This window comes from Lutra lutra, chromosome 3 (genome assembly GCF_902655055.1).
Source record: "Lutra lutra chromosome 3, mLutLut1.2, whole genome shotgun sequence".
Classification (NCBI taxonomy): domain Eukaryota; kingdom Metazoa; phylum Chordata; class Mammalia; order Carnivora; family Mustelidae; genus Lutra; species Lutra lutra.
Genome location: NC_062280.1, coordinates 146,378,110 through 146,398,957, shown reverse-complemented (window position 1 = coordinate 146,398,957; position 20,848 = coordinate 146,378,110). Strand labels below are relative to the sequence as shown.

General features: G+C 35.8%; 1 protein-coding gene across 2 annotated transcripts in view; it reads left to right on the top strand.

Annotated features, from left to right (window-relative positions):
- Positions 1-20,848, top strand: part of DNAJC15 (DnaJ heat shock protein family (Hsp40) member C15) — an 86,002-nt gene that overhangs the window by 19,866 nt on the left and 45,288 nt on the right. For both annotated transcript variants that reach the window (XR_007126209.1, XM_047723530.1), the window contains exons 2-3: positions 9,983-10,034; positions 13,292-13,365. Coding sequence is in view for 1 of the 2 variants with exons in the window: in XM_047723530.1 (XP_047579486.1) it covers positions 9,983-10,034; positions 13,292-13,365 (126 nt within the window). In the remaining variant the exon portion in view is untranslated. The remainder of the gene's footprint in view (positions 1-9,982; positions 10,035-13,291; positions 13,366-20,848) is intronic.

The following is a 20,848-nucleotide window of genomic DNA, read 5'->3' as shown; positions in this document are numbered from 1 at the left end:
ACTTACTCATCTTATAACTGCCAAGTTTGGCCACCATCACCCCATTTCTCCTACCCCCAGCCCCTGGCAACCACCATTCTAATCTCCGCTCCAGTGAGTTCATGAGTTCAGCTTTTTTAGATTCCACATAAATGTTAGATCATATATAGTATTTGTCTTGCTGTGTCTGGGTTATTTCACTTTGCGTAATGTACTCCAGGTTCATCCATATTGCCACAAATCCCAGAATTTGCTTGTTTTTTATGGGTGAATAATATCCCATTGTGTGTATGTGTATACACACACACACACACACACACACACATTTTCTTTATCCATTCATCTATCATTGGACACTGTTTCTTCTCCTTCTCTCGTCACTTCCAATCTCTCAGCATATCTTAAAGCCTTCAGAATGTATCCAGAAGCAGACTACTTTTCCCCGTCTTCATTCACTAATCCCTTTGGTGGAAGCTACTATTATTTCTTGGATTGTTTTAATAGACTCCTAAGTCATCTCCCTGTCTCTGGCTTTGACATGTTTATTCTTAACATGACATCTAGTGAATTTTAGAATTCTAAATAAGATAATGTTAGGCTTCTTCTTAGAACAGTCATGTCTTCTATCACTCAGAGTTAAAATCCTTATGTTGGACCCGTAAGGCCTGACATGATCTGTCCCCATGTTACCTCTGACCTCATTCCATAATCCTTCCCACTCTGTCGATTTCTGCTCTGTGCACATTGGCCTTCTGGGTATTCCTTAAACACACCAGGCATACCCTTCCCTTGGGGCCTTCATACTTACTCTTCCTGCCCAGTGATCTTTCCTTAGACACTGGCATGGCTTCTCCACTTCCTTCAGGTTTTTTTTTTCCCCCTAAAAATCACCTTTTCAGTGAAGCTTTCCCTGCTTACTCTATCTAAATTAGTTGCTCTCAGTATACAAATACACACCCACTTCTTTACCTGCTTAATATTCTCTACAGCATATAACACTTTCTATTGTATATTTTTCTGATTTATATTGTTTAATGTCTGTTTCTTGTGCTAAAGTGTAGCTTCAGAAGGATAAGGATTTTGTCTGATAAATCATCAGAACTTAGAACTGGGACTGGCATATAATATAGTAGGCGCTCACTGAATATTTATTGAAATCAGTCAACCAGTCAGAGATGAGAGATAGCCTCCAAATAGCTACTTGAAAAGTACCTAACTCTTTTATTGGAAGTTTCTTTATTTTCTTTCTTAAAACAATTCAGTCTTGGGACGCCTGGGTGGCTCAGTTGGTTGGACGACTGCCTTCGGCTCAGGTCATGATCCTGGGAGTCCCGGGATCGAGTCCCGCATCGGGCTCCCAGCTCCATGGGGAGTCTGCTTCTCTCTCTGACCTTCTCCTCGCTCATGCTCTCTCTCACTGTCTCTCTCTCAAGTAAATAAATAAATAAAATCTTTAAAAAAAAAACAAAAACAATTCAGTCTTTTCATGTTTTCCTACATGGACCTGTGAATTATCTTGATTTTTGTAATGAAATTTAACTGACACACAGCTCTTTATTTCATTTTCTTGGTCATCTGTGAGATTCTTAGATATATTTACCTAGTCTAGGATGTTTAGAGACATGATTATGTTTTAGTGTCTTAGTGAAATTTGATGACCACTGTCCATTTCTTTTCCCATTTCAAATATAATTCCATTCACTAGTAGACACACAATGCAGTATATAAATCATACAGATTCTAAAAGCCATTTGTATAGTGGGGAAGCTTCTTAAGGTCATTTTCATCTCATTATACACATTTTAAAAAAGCTACTTTGTACTGGGTACTTTGTTAGATATTGGAAATCCAAAGAGATAAATAGTCCCTACTTTCAGAAAGCTCACATTTTAGAAAGAGTTTGAAATAGACAGGTAAAACCATTATTAAATTGTGTACCATGTACTATAATAGATCTGTTAAATACTGTGGGGGCACTAAAGAGGTTTGCTTGGGTAAGGAGATGGATGGGGAAGGCTTCCCTGGGAGATAACCTTGAAACCATTTGTTGAGGAGTAAGTAGGAATTTTCCAGGAGGACTGAGCAAAGAGGATGGAGTAAGAGTAAAGACATGGGAGTAAAGAAGGACTAGCGGAGATCTGCCATGTTTACACAGTGTGATGGTCATTTTTCAAAACCTTGTCTCATAAATTATTTTGAGCGTATTATGACATAGGTATTCACATTTCCATTGTATAGAAGAAGAAATGGGTTCAGACAAATCAGCTTAGGGTAACAGAACCAGTAAATGTTGATTTGGATTTTGAGCCTGATTAACTTCAAAGCCCATACTGTCAGGGGTGAAAGGTATGAATAATCAGGGTGGAAGACTGAGGTAGTTCATGCTTGCCACATGGATGAAAAACATGAAGTCTTATAAAAGAATACAAATTTAGAATACTAAAGGCAAAGAGAAATGGGGAATGGTATGAGGTAAGGATGAGGAGGAGATGATATTGAGCAGATTTGAAGGCCAACAGACATCAGAAGTCATAATATTCTTCTGATACCTTTTAGTGTGGACATAAGACTTTTTTCTTCAGTCAGACTTAGCAGTATAAGAAAAGGAATCTCTGTGGTACCTCTCCAACTATTTTGAAACCATTCAATGATTTCATTGAGATTTTATCATTCATTGGTTTCTGCAGTGCTATTATGCATATGCCTTGACATTTTAATATCTAAAGTATTTATGCTTCGTGTATGGTCAAAAGTAACACAGTGAAAACTATGTTTTTTGACATTTTTCACAGATAAAATCTAAAGTCCTGAATTTTTAAGAATTAAATACCATTGGGGCACCTGGGTGGCTCATTGGGTTAAAGCCTCTGCCTTCAGCTCAGGTAGTGATCCCGGGGTCCTGGGATCGAGCCCTGCATCGGGCTCTCTGCTCAGCGGGGAGATTGCCTCCTCTTCTCTCTCTCTTCCTGCCTCTCTGCCTACTTGTCTTTCAAATAAATAAATAAAATCTTTAACAAAAAAAATCTTTCTTTAAAAAAAAAGAATTAATACCATTGGCCAATATCACATGAATTTGTTATGTGTATACATATTGTCTTTGTTTTTCAAGGTCATCATAATGAAATTGTTAAAAACTGAATTTCTGAATTGGAACAAATAGAATGTTTTCTATTTTCCCTATATAGACCACTGTTTCCAAACACCAGTCTGGACTAGTTGTAAAAGAATTAGTTGGTAGAGTTTCTAACTGATGTGTAACTGATTTAGTTCTTATGTATATATGTATACATTTTTTCTAAGTTTTTATTATAACCAGTTAATTCCAGTTGGTTAACATAAAGTATATTACTTTCAGGTGTAGAATGTAGTGACTCGTCACTTAACGTACGGCCCCAGGTGCTCATCACAAGTGCCCTCCTTAATCCCCATCATCTATTTCATCCATACCCCCCACCCCTGTAACCGTCAGTTTGTTCTCTGTAGTTGAGTCTGTTTCTTGATTTGCGTCTCTCTTTTCTTCCCCCCATGTTCATTTGTTTTGTTTCTTAAATTCCTCATATGAGTAAAATCACATGGTATTTGTCATTCTTATATCTGCACTTTTTTATAGAAAGATCTGCTTCTTTAAGTATGTTCTAGCCTAATTTTGTACAGAGAAGAAAAATGTATCTAAGAATTTATTTAGACCTTCTGTGGGTCTAGATAATGCTCTTTCCAAACCCATATACATCTGAGTCTGCAAATATTTCAAAACTAAAACTTGCCCAAGACAGCTTTGTAGATATTTTTAAAAACAACAACAAAAACCCTTGTGTGGCATCTACATTTACCATCTTCTCTTTCCTGTGTGTGTATGACAACTATGGCAGTTTTAGCTAGGTGAGAGTAAAGGTATATACACATCTTTCTTTTTTAAATACCACTGCCTGATTATTTTTATTTTCAGCACATATTGTAGTTTTCCTAAGTCAAAGAAATAGCATTTCTCTAGTTTCTGTAAAATCACAGAAGTACCACGATGCTAATCCAATCGCATGAGCAATTTTAACCTGGTTATTGCCTCGTTATTAGAAAATGACTTTCCTTGTGGTACTAACACTATGCCTGACTCACCCTTTTGCTTTTAAATTGTCTTTTCAGGGTTGTTTTTGTCATTCTGTTACTGGCAATTTAGCTCTACAGAGTCATTATTTAAAAAACATTCAAAATAAAAATTGAAGAATACCATGAGCTTGACACTGGATCAGATACAATGTTGCATATGTAAAAGAAATAAATTAGATCCTGTTAGCCTGAGGATAGAATACTGAAGTTTGAGTCAATGTGAAAGAGCGTAGTAATAAATCTTATGTGAAATTTTTTCAACAGTTGTAAATTAGAGAAGATGTTGATGGAATTCTCTGATATTTACCCAGTTGTGCCAAATAACCATGGGCAATTTAAAAGTCCCAGTATGTTTTAGATGTTATTTTACTTTTAAAAATTAAAGCCAAATAAAGGTATGGTTAAGAGTTCTGTGTGAGCTACTTGCTGAGATTTCACATTTGCTCTCCTGTATTTCCTGTTTTCTGTATTTGTAATTAGGTAGTTTCTTTTCCCCATTGGGGTCGTTCACATATGTGGAGGGCTGGGGAATTTAGTGCTCTTTTAGAGCTTTCTCAATTTGTGTCTGAAAAAGAAAAATACCAATAACTTTTTAGTGAATGGAAAACGGTTAGGTAGTAGATAAATATGTTTTTCTGGGAAATTGATCATATTCTTATTCTGGACCAGTTAAGGTTAAAGTTTTAACTTAATGGCTTATAGCTAACAGTTTTAGTATTTCCACTGAAAACTTTATGAGAAAGACCTTTGTTCTTATGTCAGAGCACAAAATCTGATTGTGTAAGTAAGATACATGGTATTTTTTTTTAAAATCTCAAGTTGAGTTCATCTTTCAAATAATGTGTTTTTGTTTGTTATCAATTATCGATGCTTAAAAGTATAAATTATTTTAATTTCAAATTAATTGCAAATACCGTTAAAGAGGTAAATTAGATATAACACCTTCCAATAAGGAATTTTAATCCCATTAAGGAGAATGAGTTTTTGATGAGCTGTGCTATAGTTTGTCCATTCACTGTGGATAAATAAGACTTGATTGCACAGTTTTTGGTCACATATTGAATATTTTTATTTGCTCCAGTGATCTACCTAATCTGGGTTTGGTTTTGTTGTTGTTTTTAAAGGTTGCAAGGCCTTTCATGTTTATCTTTGTGTAACGTTAATCTTTAGAAATAGAGGTTAACTCTGGCATCAACATTATTTTTCTTGTATTACTATTTTGTTGTATTATTAATATTTTTCTTGTTAAATGAATGAAAAATGAAATTACATGGCAGGTTTCTGATGTGCTCTAGGAGCTCAAATATATCTGATATACTCTTTTTTACTTTAGTGAGCTTCTTTATTTATATATATTTTTTACAGAGAGTCTCATACTGGGACTTGTAAACTGAAAATCTTCAGAGAAACCCTTGGATCCCTTCAAACTATATAAAAATTTTGCTGTGTGTAGATATTTGTGGTTTTCTGTGGTGATTCATAGATTTCATTAGATTTTTAAAGGACACTTGATATCTAGAAAAGCTGAAGGAAACAACACATTTAACTATTAATTAGTGTAATTTTGTAATAAGGGTAAAACTAAAAGGTCTTTGGGAGATTCAAGAAAACACTAGAGGCCCATCATGGTCAGTGTCCTCCATTGGACTCATTTGATATAGGCCTTTGCCTTGTTCATGGTATAGTGACTGCTGTATGTAATGTGTGTATTCGTGAGAGTCTGGTGGTAATGGGTGGTTTTTTTGAAGATAGTTTAATGGAGGGATTATTAGCAGTGGTGGGTATGCTTTAAGGTAACCAGAAATGAATGATGAATCCCCTAGAGCCTGGCAAAGGTTAGAAACTTATCCACCCAGGGAAAGGGGCAAGAGGATGAGAATTATGTTCCAGAACCCAATGAGAGTTGTAGGCTTGGAAGAGGAGCCCTTTAACAGGAGCTGTGGCCAAAGAGGAAGCATAGCAGGGAGTAAATTGTACCATTACTTCTATCTCCTTCTACCTTTTGCTTTTCTGCTAATGCTTCCTGTTGGGAAGGACTGTCTCTTACGTACAGTATTCAATCCCAGTTGGCCACATAAAAGTGGGCCTTGGGCTCAGAATTCTTCCCTACCAAGAGATGAGGACCTCATATACCCTGTGCTGGTATTTCCCACCTCTGTGGCATTATCTTTTCTGGTTTCGGACTTATTGAGTGTTTCTTTGTTCCACTTAAGCATAGTCAATGGCTTTCACATATGCCCTCAGATATTTCAGTGTTTCAGACTCCAGAGACAGTGTGGGGTAGGGAGGGGGAAGGTCCTTCCATCATACCACCAGAGAGGTGGGAGCTTGTAGGCCCATTTCCTTTAGTCAGCTAACTGCTGGGGGCACCCACTAGCCATAAGGGACTAATGCATAAAACTAGAACTGATCTTTATCTTCTTTAAGTAAGTAAAGCATTATCCAGTGCTTGACTTTACAGTGTTTTCCTTGGCAACTTTGATACCAAGATGCAGTAGGCAGAAGTGTCTAGAGTCCTGCCTGCTATTGGTAACCTATGCTTGTTCTTTTTGACACTTCCTCTCCTTGGCAAAACCCACCCAGAAACTAGAGGGCAAGTGAGGACTTGGATAATGTGGTCTTTAGAAATAAGGGAAGACAGAAGTACAAAGAAAGTCTAAACACAGTTTAGGTTTATGTATTAAAGTGAAAAATGAAAAAAAAAAAGTGGAAAATGACCAAATGCCTAGTGCTTTAATGTTTCTGATATAAATACCTTTAAATTAAAATCTCTTTGGAATTGTAGAGACAGCTATTTGTGTTTTGAGTAGTTGAAGTCATAAAAATGACACAATATTAATCTATAAAAATATGAAATTAGACTAACTCAACTTTTCAAGACTTTGTATTTTTTAAATATGCATTTTTTGAAATGTGAAAATTGGGATTATTTAATCTAGAAAAGATCAATTCATTTTCGAGGGCCTACCTCAAATATTACTTCCATGAATCTTCCTCTAGACAGATTTCAGTGTTTACATAACACCATTCATACTTCTGTCATACCACTTATATTCAGTAATAGCTAGTTATTTTTATTGATAATATTAAAAGCAGTTCCCATTTACTGACTATTTACTATGTGCCAACCCACTATATTAAGTCCTTTATATACATTATTATATTTTATCCTTACAATAATCTTCGGAAGTATAGATACTGTTGCTTGGTGCTTAGGATCCCTCAGTAGGGATCCTTGGTGCTTAGGATCTAGCCTCAGTTCCACAAAGGCTAGAGATCTTTATATGCTGGTATTAATATTTCAGCGCCATTTTGTTGTTGTTGTTAGTATCCCCTAGTTACTCTTTCAGTTGAGTACTTTTTATATGGTTTAACCATTTAGATTTTTTTCTATGAAGCTCCTGATGTTTTGCCCATTTTTCTATTGGATTGTCCCTCTACTTATTATTGATGTGGGGGAATTCTATATATGTCTTTGGATATGTGCTCATTGTAATGTGTTACAAATGACTTCTCCCATTCTGTGGCATATTTAGGCTGAAGTGTTAAGAACAAGTCCTATCTGGGTAGGCAAAGATAAAATATTTCTAGTCAGGTGAAAAAATAAACAAGGTTTAAGGAAGGAAAATAAATTCACACATGAAATAGTTGAGTAGTTTGTTTGGAATGAAGTTCATTGAAGTGAACCAGTGGAAGATAAGACTGAAAATTTCAAACTATATAGCTTCAGAGAAGCTCTAGAAAATAGCAAAAATATACCTCAAGAGAATATCTTCTTTTAAATCAGTACTCACTTCCCTTCTGTTCAGGACAACCTGTCTAGACAACCTAAAAGGAACTTCGGGAACTATTTTGCCTCTCTCTATAGCTAGCTCTAGGCTTCCATTCCTCTGCCAGGGAAAAAAAATCTTCCTTTCCTAAAGTGTGCCGGTGTACTGCCTGGTGAAAGGTGTATCTTAGAACTAGAACTGAGAACTATAGTTAAACTTCATCTTGTCTATGAAGAGCTCTAGATTTCTAAGAGAGAGCTACTGGATATTAAAGTTAAAGCACCTCATACAGCTGCTCTTCATTTCCTGGTGTTTCTCATGATAAAATCTTCCCCTGAAGATTTGGGGCTTTGATTTCCCGAGATTTGTATTCCCTCACGGAACTTGTAGACTTGTAGATGTTTGCAGGGCTTTTGGTTTTATCATCCCTCTGGTCTCAGCCTCCATCTTACTATTTATGCACCAATGTGAAATGAATCCATTCTGTTCCCTGCTGAGACTATTCTGGATTTGTTTTTGATGGTCTTTCCTGGATCTTGTGGATTTACCTCTCTCACCATTAATCAGACAGAACATTTCTGTGGTGTCTCTACTTAATTCTGTATCATCAAAATTTGATTTGGTTGCAAGTGCCTGGAAATAATAGTGGCTTGTGAAACTAGAATTCTGTTATTATCTCCCATAAATAAAGGCAGTCCAGGGGTGCTGTGGCAGCTCCGTGATAATCTAGGATACAGCCTCCTTTCATCCATTGTTTTTCCTTCTTTATCCAAGATCTGCTCCAGGAAGAATGTCTACATTTCCAGCAAGCAGGAATGGAAAAGTTTTCAAGAAGGACATTTCCCCTGTCCCCGAAGGGCTTCTCAGAAGTTGCACATACCAGCACCCTGCTTATTATCTTAAAAGCCAACACTTAGTTAACATAGCATAGTCTAAGAGAGGCTTAGAAATATGTCCAGCTAAAAATAGGAACTCCTGATCCTAGAGAACAAAGGGAGAATGGATGTTGGGGGGAAACATTGATCTCTGCTACATAAACCTTTTCTGTTGTGACTGAAATATTTTTCTGAGATGGTAAAGGAGAAAAGCCTAGAATAATATGAAGTATATAACCAATTTAAAGTAGATTTTTATCAGAATGAGCTCATAATTTTATATTCTGAATTCTTGACTCATTTAAACATTTTTACATTGGTCTAGAAAGGTAGAAATTAACTTTTAAGTTATTCATAATTTTTTAAAAGATTTTTTAAATTATTTATTTATTTGACAGACAGAGATCACAAGTAGGCAGAGAGGCAGGCAGAGAGAGGAGGAAGCAGGCTCCCTGCTGAGCAGAGAGCCCGATGTGGGCTCGATCCCAGGACCTTGGGATCATGACCTGAGCCGAAGGCAGAGGCTTTAACCCACTGAGCCACCCAGGCACCCCAAAGTTATTCATAATTTTTACTAACTATTGTCAGGTTGACTTATTTACTAAACATGGATCTAATGTTTTGTCAAAATTTTAAATATAGCAAATGCCATTGAGCATTGTAAATATTAAGGAAATATGTGCTTTTTATCTCTGTAGAAGATAAATATATTTAACCGACTATTAAGAATAATTTACGGGAGTGCCTGGGTGGCTCAGTCAACTGAGCATCCAACTCTTGGTTTTGGTTCAGGTAAGGATCTTGGGGTTGTGGGATCGGGTCCCATGTTGGGCTCTGTGCTCAGTATGAAGTCAGCTTGTCCTTCTCCCTCTGTTTCCTCACCCTCCAAAATAAATGAATGCATAAATACATAAATAAATAAAATTTTAAAAATGAGTAATCTACAGAAAATATTTTACCAATAGGTGACATACAAACTCTTGGGTAGAATGAATTCAAATATATGGAAATTAAATGATATCTAGAATGATTTTAGTTTACTGAAAATTAACTGATATAGTATGCAATAGGTAGAATCCCATAGACACTGCAGATGAAAAAAAATTCTCATCTTCACAGCAGAGCTTGAGGAAAATGTATTTAACATAATTATTTTCATTCTTTAAAATAATTATTTTCATTATTTAAAATGGTTTACTTTAAAAAAGCTAGTGTGTAGGATCGTAAGTGATATAATCATTTTTTCCTTCATAGGCAAGAAGTTTGATCGCTGTAGGACTGGGTGTTGCGGCTCTTGCATTTGCAGGTAAGATAAATAAAGAAAACTTATCAATAAATGTTGCAGGAGAAATATTTTCAAATAGTTTCTATAGTGATTCATGAGGAGACCCTCTGTATTCTGAGGTTTGGGTTTTAAGACCTACATCCTCATTTTTCCTCCATGTATAGTCACTGAACATTTGTCAATGTAGCAAAAACTAGGTAAGCCATGTAGTGAAGAAAATTAACAGAGTAGAAGTTAGGAAAACTAGCCCTAATAGTAGTTGACCTTCCTGGCATTTTTTTTTTTTTTTTTTTTTTTTTTTTTAGTTTGAGCAATAGTATACTTTAAAGAAATTCTTTAATATGAAGCAGTATAAGTGATATAGGGTTCCTTTAATCTCCCATGTTGATTTTTTTTCCTTGCAGGATTAGATTACACATTTCCTGAGCTGTTGCTTGTTCTGATGAGCATAGTTCCCTGTAATGTATTAGTAACTTCATTTTTAACACATTGCTGTAATTTCTTTCAAAAACTCAAGAGAATTTCTTTTACTGCCCAAATCACCAAAGAATAGGTATTAAAATTTAAAGCAAAAATTGCTTTCTCTTCCAGGCGTTAACTTATAGTTTTAAATTGCATAGCTATTTCCTAATCATATGTTATCTGAGAACATCTCCTTGTTGATAAAGATTTACATTTTTTGTTTTAGCATTTGTATCTCAAGTTCCATGGATTTGATTTTGCTTCTTGGATCTTCTTCTTAAGTGAAGCTATATACCATTGTGGTATATATCCAGTAAAAAAATGAGACATAAAAAATTGTTGTTTTGTTTTATATGGTACTTAATTTCACACAACTCTCTTTTAAAGCACCTTAACAGTAAATGCTTTAAAATCAAGAAGATCAGTGGTTCAGATTCTCTTGGTCTTTATGCCATCAGGGTCTTGTGTCTTGGCATTATAACTATACTGACGTTTCATGAGGAGACTCTAATGTCCAGAAAGGAATTCTGACAAACTTGCCCATAAACATGAAGCAATTGTAGTGCTAACTGTTACAGTATTAACTATTATTGACATAGTTATTTTAAAATTCAAATGTAAGATTTTTTTTGAAATTAAAGAAAGATGCTGTACTTCTGCCAGGTTCTTCTTTCTAAAATGAGAAGAACTGGCATGTGTATTGTATATATACCACACTGTTGCCAAGTTCTTATTACTAACTTGAATATTAAGTAGCAGGCAGATCTCTTCCAGAGCCAAATATAACTGAATAATAGAATTTAGGAGAAAGTACACTTTGGAACTAGATCTTCTGGTTTATGATTCAAGTAAACCTCCAGATGTCACTTGTTGAAGGCCTTACTTGCTCTTTTCATTGAGACTGCCTGATTGTATGTGCTTTTAAAGGAATTCCGAAGTAATTTAAAAGGTATGCTTTGTACTATTGTAGAATCAGATGGAAGTTCAAGATGGGATCGGGAGGGAGACAAACCATAAGAGACTCTTAATCTCACAAAACAAACTTAGGGTTGCTGGGGGGAGGGGGGTTGGATGAGGGTGGTGGGATTATGGACATTGGGGAGGGTATGTACTATAGTGAGTGCTATGAAGTGTGTAAACCTGACAATTCACAGACCTGTACCCCTGGGGATAAAAATACATTATATGTTTATAAAAAAATAAAAAATTTTTAAAAAATCTCTAGGATAAGAGATTTGAAGGAGTTAGGCTTTCACTTATTTTAGTTATTTAATTTCACTTGTTTAATTTATTTAATGTTCTCCTTGATCTCAAGAATTTTTTTTATCTTCTGCTTGGGTTGACTACTTCCCATTTTCCATTTCTAGCATCCTGTTTTTCATTTTTAAATGTTGTTTGCACAGGAATAACAGTATGGTTAGATGGTAACTTTTTCTAAAAGATGTATATAATTGAACTCTCCCAGTAGAAATCTTGATTTGCAAAGAAGGTTATGGCTGGAAATGAATAAAGTCCAGAGTGTCATAATGGGTTTTCTAGCAAGACTTTTGGGAAGAAAGACAATACTATTAGTAGATCTATATGCTGATTAGGGTACAAAAGGTAAATTGGCCAGGTAATATTTTATTTTTGTTTTATACCCTTGAAACAGTTTGGAACCTGTTTTGCTATTGAAGACTCAGAGGAGTTTTAATTAATAGGATACCTAAGAAAAGAAAGCACCAAAATAAAATATGTTCTTAGGAGAATAGTCATCCTCAGTGAGAAATTGACAGAAAACATCTTTGGTGAATATTTTTTACATAACTGCTTTTTTACTTTAGAGGTAACGCCATTAAAATTATTCCTGTTTCGGGGCGCCTGGGTGGCTCAGTGGGTTAAAGCCGCTGCCTTCGGCTCAGGTCATGATCCCAGGGTCCTGGGATCGAGCCCCACATTGGGCTCTCTGCTCAGCAGGGAACCTGCTTCCCTTCCTCTCTCTCTGCCTGCCTCTCTGCCTACTTGTGATCTCTGTCAAATAAATAAATAAAAATCTAAAAAAAAAAAAAAATTATTCCTGTTTTGTACAAATCATAAGTAATTTTTGTTTTCTATATATTTCAAAGTGATTATCACTGAGAAAACCAGTACAAATAACCAGATGTGTGAATATACATACGTGAGAGGACTTTATCTATAGTTTGTGGCGGAAAGAATACTAGGATATTATTTTTTTGTTACCTAGTATATTGTATATGTGTAAGATACATGAACATTGACATTTTCTAATCTTATAATCATGAATTAGAACTTGATAAATTTAGGAACTATTTTAATTATGTTAAAATGAAATGCTTCCTCTATTTAATAAATTAGAATTTGAAAATAATAGGACTTTCCAACCAGAGAAAGTAAATTATCATATAGTTTCACTTACTTGTGGAGCATAAGGAATAACATGGAGGACATTAGGAGAAGGAAAGGAAAAGTGAATTGGGGTAAATCGGAGGGGGAGATGAAACATGAGAGACTGTGGACTCTGAGAAACCAACAGGTTTTGGAGGGAGGAGGGTGGGGGGATGGGTGAGCCTGGTGGTGGGTATTAAGGAGGGCATGAATTACATAGAGCACTGGGTATGGTGGATAAACAATAAATCTTGGAACACTGAAAAAATAAAATTTAATAAAAGAAAAAATAGGACTTTCTGGTAGATTTTGAAATGATTGTTGAAATAACATATATAGAAGAAGCTATCAGTAAATATTGTGGTTAGTACCTTGTGGGTATTGTGTTTGATTACAGAAAATATATTTGCTTTTATTCCTTTATTATTTAGGTCGCTACGTGTTTCAGATCTGGAAGCCTCTAGAACAAGTAATCACAGAAACAGCAAAGAAGATTTCCACTCCTGTGAGTTTAAGATGGCTTTAGTTAGAAGGCTCATTTTGATTTTTTGTTTATATGCCATATTTGATAGTAATTCAGAAAATGTCTTGAATTTTCCAACATTTGTAGTTTTCTTCATTATATCCTTGGACAGTTTGTTTAATTTATTGATTTTTTTAGTTTTTTGGTCACATTATTTTTATTTCTAACCTCATTCCTGTTTTGACATCTAATTACTATGTTCCTTTTAGTAGTATCACACCAACTTTGAGGTAATTTATTGTTTTTGTTTAATTAATACTAATTTATTCTTGCAGTGATTTTCTATACTAATCCCTGTGGTAGAAGCTGGGTATAGTTAATAAACAAAACAGATATGGTCCCTGCCCTGATGGGAGTTTATTACTCAGGAGTTTATTTCATCCTAAAATTTGAAATGGGTCCCCTTGTACCACCACCTGGTCATCTAAAACACAAACTTAGAAGAATCTAATTCTGAAATCTGCATGATTTCTACATTCATCTACAGGCATTATAGTTACTCTCTGAGCTGAATATAAGTGAAGAATGAGTGATAGTAGGTATCTGAAAAGCTACAGTGTAGTTTTCAGTTTGTAACCACTGGACGTAATGCAAAGAAAACTCACTGAAGTGTTACAGCATAAACATTGACTTCTGGGCAGTAGAAGTGGATCAACTTGGGATAGATCAGCTTGGCTTGCAGCAATCTGAGAATGAATGACTTGTTTTTTAGCAAAGTCATTACAGGCTTGTGAGGCTTAGTTAGTCATGAACAATGACCACACTTTCAAAGGATGACATACTGACAAGTAATTAAACTCAGGTTCAGAAGAAGTGCAAGTGATTTTGCAGACCTAGAAATGCATGTCTGTGATTAGAGGGAACATGTTTTTTGTGTGTGTGTGGGGGGAGTTCCTTCTGTTTTCCTATTTATATTTTATTTGGCTGCAGTATTAATAGGTATTTAGCATTCATTCAGTAAATATTCATTAAACTCTTACTACATGCCAGACGTTATTGTGGGGAGTGGGCTATGGTCAGGGACCATACAAAGACATTACCCTTAGGAGCATACACTTTAGTGGACACAGGCAATTAACAAGTAAATAAGTAAAATACATGATATGTAGAAGTGTTGACTGCTTTTAAGAAAGCAGGGTAAGAGGTTAAAGAGTAACAGCAGTGAGGAATCTATGTTAGATGGATCAGAGAAGACCTTTGTGAGAAGATGAGGGACTTGGCCAGGTGAATTTCTCTTTCCAAGCAGTGAGAACCCAGCAGAGGTCCTGAGGTGGAAATGAGCTTGGCCGTAAGAGTAACTCCAGAGGAGTATGCAAAGATAATAGTGGTAGAGTAGGGCCTAGATCATTTAAAGCCCCATAGATTATAGATAAAAACTGCAAATTTTACTTACAGTGTAATGGAAGGAAAGCTTTTGGAAGGTTTTAACCATGGAGGCAATGTGATTTGCATTTTAGATTATCACTTTGCCTGGGGTGGAGTGTAGACAAGAATGAGCCAGAGTAAAAGCTATCAGTCCAGTTAAGAGGGTATTGAGATAGTGCAGGTAATAGATAATGGTGGCTTGAAATCCAGGAATGGAAATAGTAGCATAGTTCTTTAATGGATTGTTATTTATTTTTTTCCGTATGTTTTTATAAATAACGAATGGAGAAAATTTCAGAAATTATTTCTCTTCTGTTAAGGTGATCTTCAATAGATATATTTATATTGTAAATAAAAGTTTTGTAGAACTACATCATTAAACAGGAAGAGAGAGCAAGAAAATGAGGAAATTTTTGTAGAACTAGTTTTGTAGAACTACATATTAAACAAACAGGAAGAGAGAGCAAGAAAATGAGGAAATTTTCCCTGCTCTGTGGAGGCTCATGGATAAGGTGGAATAATTTAAGAGATTGTCATGGGTATACTGAACTTGGTACCTGCATTTCTTAAGGAGAGAGAAATGATGTATCCCTCTTATCCTTCATCTTTGTGGGCCTGAGGTAAGGAACACTGTTCTATAAATCTGGCCCTACCCCACCCCTCTGCCCCAACAAAGTACTATTCCTGCAATTTGCAGTGAAAATATTTCGTAGAACATCTTTATCATCATCACTGTCATCATAATTATACCTCTGTGAAGATAAGAGCGTCTTAAACAGTTCTTTAAATATTAATAATTCGAGGGAAACTGAGAAATAAATATATACATACTTTCTCTTGGTACTAATGATTTCAAATTGTCAAACTTCACAAAACACGGCGTTTACAGTGTTTTGATGTTGTAAGTATGATTCATTATGAAACCAAATAGAGTTGCTAAAAAATGCGAATTGTAATCATGGGCCACTAAATCTCTATGACTCAAAAGAAAGCCTGCAAGATTCAAGTTTCTGTGAAGTTTGCTTTCTCTGTGCTTTAACATCATCTTGTTCTTAAATCTCATCTTTGTTTTTTCATACCTTTTTCCCTCCATTTTTCTGGAATACTGCCTGGAGTAACTTTTTTCATATGGGATGCATGGGTGGTAAATGTCTTAAGTTCTTCTCTGCTAACAGCTTGTTTCTTTTGCTCTCACCATTAATCATCAGTTAGCTGCTGGCTCTTTGGAATCTGATGGAGCCAGTATGAGAGGAGTATAGAAATCTCTGCTCAGGGGCCTCCTGGCTGGCTTAGTCAGTGGAGCCTGCTGCAACTCTTGATCTTGGGTCTTGAGTTTGAGCCCCACATTGCGGGTAGAGATTACTTAAAAAAAAAAAAAAAATCTCTGCTTGGATTGAATGAACCTCAGTGCCCACGTACATGCTTTCCTACATATTCTTAGCCACATTTTCTGGTACACTCAAGGCTCTCAGCCAGAATTTCTGATGTTCTTATTCTTACTCCTTTGTACGCTGCCTGTTTTGGTTTTCTTTTGTTGTTTGTGTTTTATGCTTTTGGGGTTTTTTGGTGATTTTTGGTTGTTTTTTAACTCTGGAAGTTTTGGGGGGTTCTCTTTATTATTGATGTTCTGAAATTTCACAGGTCTTCTTAGTGAGACTTAAGTGAAGATTGCCTGTCTTTTATTTTAGAAGATTCTCTTAGACTGTTTTTTTATTTTTTTCCTTCCATTGTCTCTCTTCTCTGTTCCTGGAACTCTTATTAGAGACACATTGGACCTCTAAGTATGTCCTTTATGTCTCTGAACATTTTCTTTCTATTTTCCATCTTCTTATCTTTTTGTTTTACATTCCACAGTATTTCCACAGCTTATTTTCCAGATCATCAAATTGGTTTTTAGCAGTGAATTTTTTTATTTAGTCCATCTGCTAAATTTTTTATATCAGTAATATTTTAATATCTGAAAATTTTCTTGTTTCTTTTTCATAGCAACTTACACTTTTATCGATATAAGATACTAATTCAAATTTTGACAAATCCTCTTCTGGTTCCTGATTTATCTCTTTTCTCCAAAAGCCAGTTGTTATTTGTTCATCTTTGTTCTGCTTTTCCCCCATGATACTGGATTTGTTCAAATGTCTGGTAATCCTTGGTTTTTGGTTTATGTTTGTGAGAACTAAGTTGATTAATATAAGTGACCTTCCTCAGCAGTTTGGTAGACTCACTTCAATAATTTTATTGAATGAGAAGGTTGATAGTGGGCTGTGAATAGGTAGATGGGATATGTCAATAGCATGTCTTCCCAAGAAAGGAGCCAAGAGGCAGGCTTGGGACCTCTAGAGAGAGGTTGAGGAGACATTGAGTACTATGTATATCTTATTCATTGGCATAACTATGTCCCTCTCTGGCCTTGTGGGTTCTGATATGTGATCTGCTAGTACTCTACTTTGCTTCTCTTGGGACCTACCCCCCACAATGAGATACATCCCAGGACATGCAGTTGTCTTTCTTAGCCTAAGGGCAAAATGACAGGCGGTAGGCCCCTTAAGCTCTGTATTACTGAGGTTAGAAATTGTCATTTCTACTGTTGTAGTTTAATTAATTATCCTGATGTTATTGTATGGTTGATTCTAAAGGTATGGTTTTCTTTTTAATTTCCTAAAAAGGGTTTTCTTCTTTCCTCTGGTGTTTAAGGCTGTAGTGATTTTTCCATATGTGCAAGTCTTACCTGTTTTCAGCCTTTCAGTATTTATCTTTAAAGTTTTTGGTTTGCTATTTGTATCATCTCTTGTTTTCTAGGGCTATAACGGACTTTCCTTTTAAAAACATCTCTCTTAAAAAAAAAAATCTCTCTTCTCATTTCAGAGGCACTTTAGAAAGCAAAAGAGTTTGTTTATGCAATCTTCTGTTTTGAACCAGTACTTTTTTGCTTGATTTTTAATATGTTAGTATGTTATTACCTCAGGTAATGTTTAACTACCCCTATTTTTTTTCCCTGGGGGAAAAAAACCTAATCCATTCATCTTCTTTTAAGGCGTTTTACTTTACTATTTGTGAAAATGTCCTTTTATTTGAATATAATTTTTAAAAAATTGGACTTCCTTTGTCTTATGGTTAAGTGAAATTCATGGAACCAGCACAAATTAAAATCATCCCTCTGTGGCTCTCTAAGTGAAATAGATTATTGTAAATAATAGGAATTTATAGTTTATGGTAAATGTGTTTCTTCTCTTAAGATTATGGAATGATATAGTTCTTTGGTTGTCTGGAGAGTTTTTGTTTATCTGGCTCTTGGCTGAGTAAATTCTCTAATGAAGATTTTGTTTAACTTGATTCATTTCATATTTCCTTTGATAATATATAGCACTATAGTATTTAATGCTAATTTTAGATGGAAAATGATTTTGAGGTATGTTTATATATATACTCAACGAATAGAATAACACAAAATAATAATTTGTAAGGTTCAGGGTATATTTCAAATAGACAGCAACATAAAAGTAGTAGAATCATACTGATTTTGTTCTTAGAAATTCTATTAGAAAGGTATAACCAAAAAAAAAAAGAAAAGAAAAGAAGTTCTAGTCATCCACTCTATTTGATGGAGTTGTTCTATAGTTGTCCCTTATAGATATGCACATACTCACTTATTCTTCAGCAGGTCTGTGTTTTAGGGTATGAGCCTTATCCAAATGCTAGGTTTTAAGTTCTGGGTCTCCTTTTCCACCTGGGTAAAACTGAAAGTAAACAACTGCTCAGATACAATTCCTGCCATTAGGGTTAATGAGCATTGTGACTAGTGGGAGTGACACTTCCTAAAACATCAATTTATCATGTTTATTATGTTGAAATTTTGGAGCTCCCTAAGCTAAATAAATACTTACAGAAATGTCGGGGAGGAAGGTATGCATCTAGGAAAAACTTTAGTCTGCTGAGAGAAAACTTAAAACCATCTGTTATTTCTCTGTTAAATCCCCTAGTCCTTTATATATTCCCTTCTGTGTGTGTGGAAGTGTATATGTGTGCATGTGTATAATTTGTCCAGGTTACTATGTGTACTTAAATAATTTGATTCTCTTCCTCCCATCACAACTTGGAGAAGGATATTGTTTTTAGTTTTCTTTCTAGATTACAAATTACTTGAAACTTGAAATAGTATGTCATATTCCTCCCAGCACTGGTACATTGATAGATTAGCATCTCTGTGATGAAGAACTAAACTTGACCTGTCTCATTTGAAATGTTCCTGGCTTTACTAGGTGCTGAAGTGCTTGTTATGTGAATTAATTGCCAGCGAATTCTTACCAAGTAGAAATTTATCACAAGCTATTCGAAGACAACAGCTTATATAAATGACCAGATCTGGCTCATTTTTTAAGTTCTACTAATTTCCTTGGTCTTTTATTTAGTTCTCCTTTTAAAAAAAATTATACAGGTAGCCTGTGTTCATTTTTGAAAATTTAGAAAGTAAAAATAAACATAAGAAAAAAAAATTATTCATGATGTCACCAACCAAAAATAACATTTTAGTGTATATATTTTCTGATGTTGTTTTATGTAAACATACACTTATTTTTCCTTACAAAAATAGGGGTTCATGTTTTAAAAACATGCTTGCAATACAATCACTGATGCATTTTTTTCCTTCTAAAAGTTGAGTTCACGCATCCTGTTTCTTTGTTAGGAACTCTTAAAGCATTGTCTGTACTACTGTCTCCCATTCCTTCCATCCTGTTCTCTCTTAAATCTACCCTAATCAGACTCTCGCTCCCACTCCCTGCAGCTCTTGTCAAAGAGTTTTTGACCTCTTTGATAAATCCAACAGCCAGGGCTCAGCTCAGTTCTGATGTAACCTATCAGAAGTGTTTGAAACTGTTTTTCCCTCCCTTACTTTTGGTGTCTGCACTGCTAGGCCTCCTCAGTCTGCTTACTGACTTATTTATCTCCATTTCTCTGCCCCTCAAACTTGCAATCTCTAGGGCTCAGTCTTTGGACTTTTTTCTCTTCTCTCACTCCGTAGGTGATCTCATCCAGTGTCATGCCTTAGCAGCCATTCCACAGGGGGCCCACACTCAGGAAGCTTCAGATAGTTCTGCAGAAGAGCTCATAAGAACCCCTGGATTTAAATGTCAAAACGTCAACTCTCTTGGGTCCCCTCCCTCTCTGGGAGCTTTGTACTACCGCTCAATAAAGTTCCCCATGCTGCCCACCGCTCTTCATCTGGTCTACCTCTTCATTCTTTGAAGTAGCGTGACCAAGAACTGCGGGCACTAAAGGAATAGAAATCCTGCAACAGTAGTTCATTAGGAAGTGCTCTTAGGATCCGCAGCTCCAGAAAGGAAGACAAGGGAGAAAGGCAGAGGGACAATTTAGGCTGCAGTATGGTCATTAACAAAGGCCTCTGTCAACCCGATGCCAAGCTCTGAAGCTCGGCTGGCTCATTGTGGTTGTCCCAGGTTGGGGCAAGGAGCCCATGAGACTAAATGAGATCACCTGGTCAATGAACTATAGATATGAAGTGAAGGACTGAGCTCTAGAGAACTACAATGTTTATACCCCCATATCAACCAGTCATTAAATAGAGACTGCTCTGGGAAAGGGACCTGAACTTGACTTTCTTCAGCCAAGGCAATTCCTAAAGAGTCTGACAGCTGACTGCTGTCTGCCAGCAATAGCCCTAGCACCCAAAGTATTAAGTCCTTCACTTCCAAAGGGGAAGCTGCACAGTGTATAGTGTGTTTAGTACATCATCGTCAATCCCTCTCTTTCTCATATCCTTTATTTAATCTACCAAGAAAACGTTAGGGTTGCTTTCAGTATACATCTAGAATCAGATCACTTTTAAACTAGCTCCGCTCTTACCATGTTGGCGCATACCACTATCATCTCTTGACTAGATTATTGTTGTGTCCTCTTGGCTGGTCTCCTGCTTCCCTCTTGCACCTTTCTTTCTATTCTCCACATAGCAGTTAGAGTAATCCTTTCAAAATATAGTCAGATGACATTACTCCAGTGCTCTGAGAATAAACTCATAAATTATTTCTGTTGCTTACAGCCTTGCTCCACCATTCTGGCCCAGCTGCCTCTCTGATTCTACTCTCTT